General features: G+C 55.5%; 1 protein-coding gene across 1 annotated transcript in view; it reads left to right on the top strand.

The window, feature by feature from the left end:
- LOC107115618 (zinc finger protein 135-like) overlaps positions 1-3,700 on the top strand; it is a 13,584-nt gene that overhangs the window by 7,358 nt on the left and 2,526 nt on the right. Inside the window, exons 2-3 of the mRNA XM_015417356.1 lie at positions 1,580-1,685; positions 3,091-3,210. Of these exons, the coding sequence (XP_015272842.1) occupies positions 1,580-1,685; positions 3,091-3,210 (226 nt within the window). The remainder of the gene's footprint in view (positions 1-1,579; positions 1,686-3,090; positions 3,211-3,700) is intronic.

The raw sequence follows: 3,700 nt of genomic DNA, 5'->3' as shown, positions 1-3,700 counted from the left end.
GGGGGGGACGTGCAGATCTGTCCTGGCAGAGGAGGGAGAGCTTGTACCTGAATAGAACTTGGTCTTAAAGGTGCCACTGGACTGTTTTGGATCGGGGGGCGGGGTCTGCAACTTACCTGGCTGCTTCTTGCTCTGACTGAGGGCTGCTGGGGGCAGGGGGTGGGGCTTGTTGCATGTGCCCTCCCCCTGGGCTCTTTACTGCCGGAGCTCCGCTCCTGTGCGCTCCTGCAGGAAATGACCTCTGGCTAGGGGCAATAATTTGGTTCTGCTTAAAGGCTTTCCGAGGTTATCTGGCAAACCAGAGTCAGAAAGAGGTGGGCTTCAAATATCCTGGCCCCACTGGTAGACCTCCTGATGGCACCTGGTATTTCTGGCCACTGTGTGACACAGAGTGTTGGGCTGGATGGGCCTTTGGCCTGATCCAGCGTTGGCGTCTCTTATGTTCTTATGTAGGATACTGGACGAGGGATGCCAGGCCATGGCCGGGTACCTCCACGAGGCTTGAGGGTGGAGCAGGGGGTGGGCGTGGTGTCGTGTTGATGTCTTGACTGGCCTAATACCTGGATGTGCCCTGGAGACCCACCCGGTAGGACCCTAAATTTACCAGCTCATTGGCTGATGCTCTAAAATCAAGTCTCCGTTTTGGGCTGGATATGATGGCGACGTGTCGTGCAACGTCATTTCCGGTCCTCCTCTTTTTCTCCTTCCAGTCCGGACTCCAGGGCGGGTGGCAGGCCCCAGCAGGGGGGAGAATGGCAGGCCTGGGCTTTTGGTCTGATCCAGTAGGGATGCTGCCGCCTTTGGCACTCCAGGGTTCACAGGGCCCCTTTCAAGTCCCTCAGAAGGGCTGGCAGTGTTCATAGCACCCTGAGGGTCATGGGCAAGGCTCCCTCTAAGCGGTGGGGTCTTGTGAGCAGAAATTCTACTTTCTGAGCTCTACTGGCATTAAATTTGTGAGCGAGCCATTTGGCTGCTGCATAAATCAGTTTGCTCTGGAGCCGTCCCTTCCCGAGCGGAGACAAAAGTGTGTGGGCTGGAGGCTAAAAAAGGGTGAGCTGGCTCACGCTAGCTCAGCTTAGAGGGAACACTGGCCATGGGTACCTGGCGCTTCTACCTCTCCCCACCCCTTACTAAAAGGCATTACAGATTTTCTTGAGTGTAAAGAAGATAAGGTGTCACAACCCTGGGGACAGGGACGCATGAAGCAGGATTCAAAGAAGCAAGCAAAGTAGGAACTTGAGGTTAACGTTCATCCTTCCAATTTTGTCTCCCTTGCAGGCAGTGAAGAGATGTTGCTGAGCCGTTGTCTTTGCAGAGGCGTGGAAACGGCTACTCCACCTCTGGTCCAGGTAGGGAGGGAAGATTGGGGGATACTCAGGTCCCCCCTCCTTTCTCTGGGAGGCTTTTGGTCCTGCTGACTGAGGAGAGACAGGCTCTGAGCCCCACTCTCTTTAGGCATGCCAAACTCTACATCCCGCACCCTCCCAGAATGCCCCTGTGGAGAGTGTAGCCTCTGCCAGGACTGATGTCTGACGAGGGAATCTGCTTTTCCTTTCAGTCTCCCTTTTCCTTTGAGGAGGTGGCCGTGTATTTCACCGCGGCCGAGTGGGCCTTGCTGGCTCCTGGCCAAAGAGATCTCTACAGGGACGTCATGTTGGAGAACTACGGGAGCGTGGCCTCTCTGGGTAAGGATGTTTCATTGGTGCCAAAGGTGCGAAATGTTGCCAGTGGGATGATGTATGAATCAAAATACTGAAGAGCAACATGTGGTTTTGAGGACCGCCTGGCTACTCTCCCCCCCACCCCGCTTGGGGGCCTCAGGGAGGTGGGGCTGGCAGTGAAAACAATAGTTCAGCATGGCCAGTGTGGTGGCTCTCTCCCAAGCCAGAGAGGGTGTCCTGGCCTGTGGCCGAGGTGGGGCTGAGAGGCCCTCAGAAGGACGCTGGAATGATCTCTCTCTCCCTCACTTTCTCTCACTCTCTCAGCTGTGACTCTGGAGTGGCTACAGTACCCTTAAATCCTGGATATTCCAGGCAAAGAGGGAGGGGGGTTTACCTGAGATCATCTGTGCTGGACGAGGCCAAAGGTACATCGAGTCATTCCTACAGCGGTCCCCTTGATGCCTTCAGGCCTTACTATTAGCTGGAGATGGGTTTGAGTGCTTTCTTTGGAGTTGTTCTACCTTGCAGGGGTGGCCTGCAGCGGGTATTCCCACCAGTTAATGCTGCCCCCCAAGGGCAAGTGGCTTAGGCCAAATCACACAGCACCCTCTGTTGTGGTGAGGGGAATCAGCCCTCACCCCAGGAGAAGTAGAAGAAGAGGAGATTGGATTTGTACCCCGTCCTTCACTACCCAAAGGTGTCTCAGAGCGGCTTACAAACTCCTTTCCCTTCCCCTCCCCACAAGAGACACCCTGTGAGGTCGGTGGGGCTGAGAGAGCTCTTGACAGGAACTGCTCGTTTTTCAAGGACAGCTCTTATCAGAACTACGGCTTGCCCAAGGTCACATCAGCAGGTGCAAGTGGAGGAGTGGGGAATCAAACCCGGTTCTCCCAGATTAGAGTCTGCACTCCTAACCACTACACTAAACTGGCTCTTCTTCCTGGAAGAAGAAGAGATTGGATTTATACCCTGCCCTTCACTACCCAAAGGTGTCTCAGAGCGGCTTACGAACTCCTTTCTCTCCCCCTCCCCACAACAGACACCCTGTGAGGTAGGTGGGGCTGAGAGAGCTCTTGACAGAAACTGCTCTTTTTTCAAGAGCAGCTCTGATCAGAACTACGGCTTGCCCAAGGTCATCCAGCCAGGTGCAAGTGGAAGAGTGGGGAATCAAACCCGGTTCTCCCAGATTAGAGTCCGCGCACTTAACCACTACACCAAACTGGCTCTCATATGGGGAGTATGGGGTGAGGAGGGACAGGCAGAATATAAAAACAGCTCTGCTGGAGGGCCTGGCAGGCATGCGACCAGAGGCTCAGTTCGGGAGGAAAGAAGGCCTGATAACAGACATGCACACCCAATAATGAGGAATGCCCGATGGGTGGCCTGGCTTCTCACAGGGGTGCCGATTGAGACTCTTTCTTTATTCCAGCAGCAGACGTAGAGGAGACAGCTGGGGAATTCCAGGGGTTCGCTTTGGAAAAAGTCAAGAATGAAAATGCCGAAGGACACTTCGGAGACGGGCCACAGAGGCAGGAGGAGGGCCACACAGGTAAGAGGAGGGCTTTCCCGTGAAATCCCAGCCCAAGACAAAAGGTCCGTCAAAAAGAGAAGGAACATTTAATAATGGTGGAATGTGGTTCTAGTATACTGTACATTAAAGTTGTAATATTTCTTGCTGATAATTATATAGGAGCAGGGGTCATTTGGGGGGGATCGCGGGGGAACGCCGATCCCCCGGATGAGGTGCGGGGGGCGGGGCACACGTCGAAGCCCTACCCCAGGACACCTTCAGCTCCATGCAGCAGAGCTGCCACCTCGCGCCGAGGAGACTGAGCGCGCCGGGCGGACGAAGGCAGGCGGGCGAAGGAAGGTGCATGCTCAGGCTTGGAGGTCCCATCACGGAGCGCAGTGGCTAGAGAGGGCGGGCGGAGGACAAGAAAGGCGGCAAGAAGGACAAGAAAGGCAGTGAGAAGGACGAGAAAGGCGGCGGCGGCTGGGCCGGAGAAGGGCCCCCCGCCGCCGCCACCACCTTCTTTCTC

The sequence above is a fragment of the Gekko japonicus genome, unplaced genomic scaffold (assembly GCF_001447785.1).
Source record: "Gekko japonicus isolate JY-2015 unplaced genomic scaffold, Gekko_japonicus_V1.1 scaffold2255, whole genome shotgun sequence".
Lineage (NCBI taxonomy): Eukaryota > Metazoa > Chordata > Lepidosauria > Squamata > Gekkonidae > Gekko > Gekko japonicus.
This window is presented reverse-complemented; position numbering and strand designations above follow the sequence as displayed.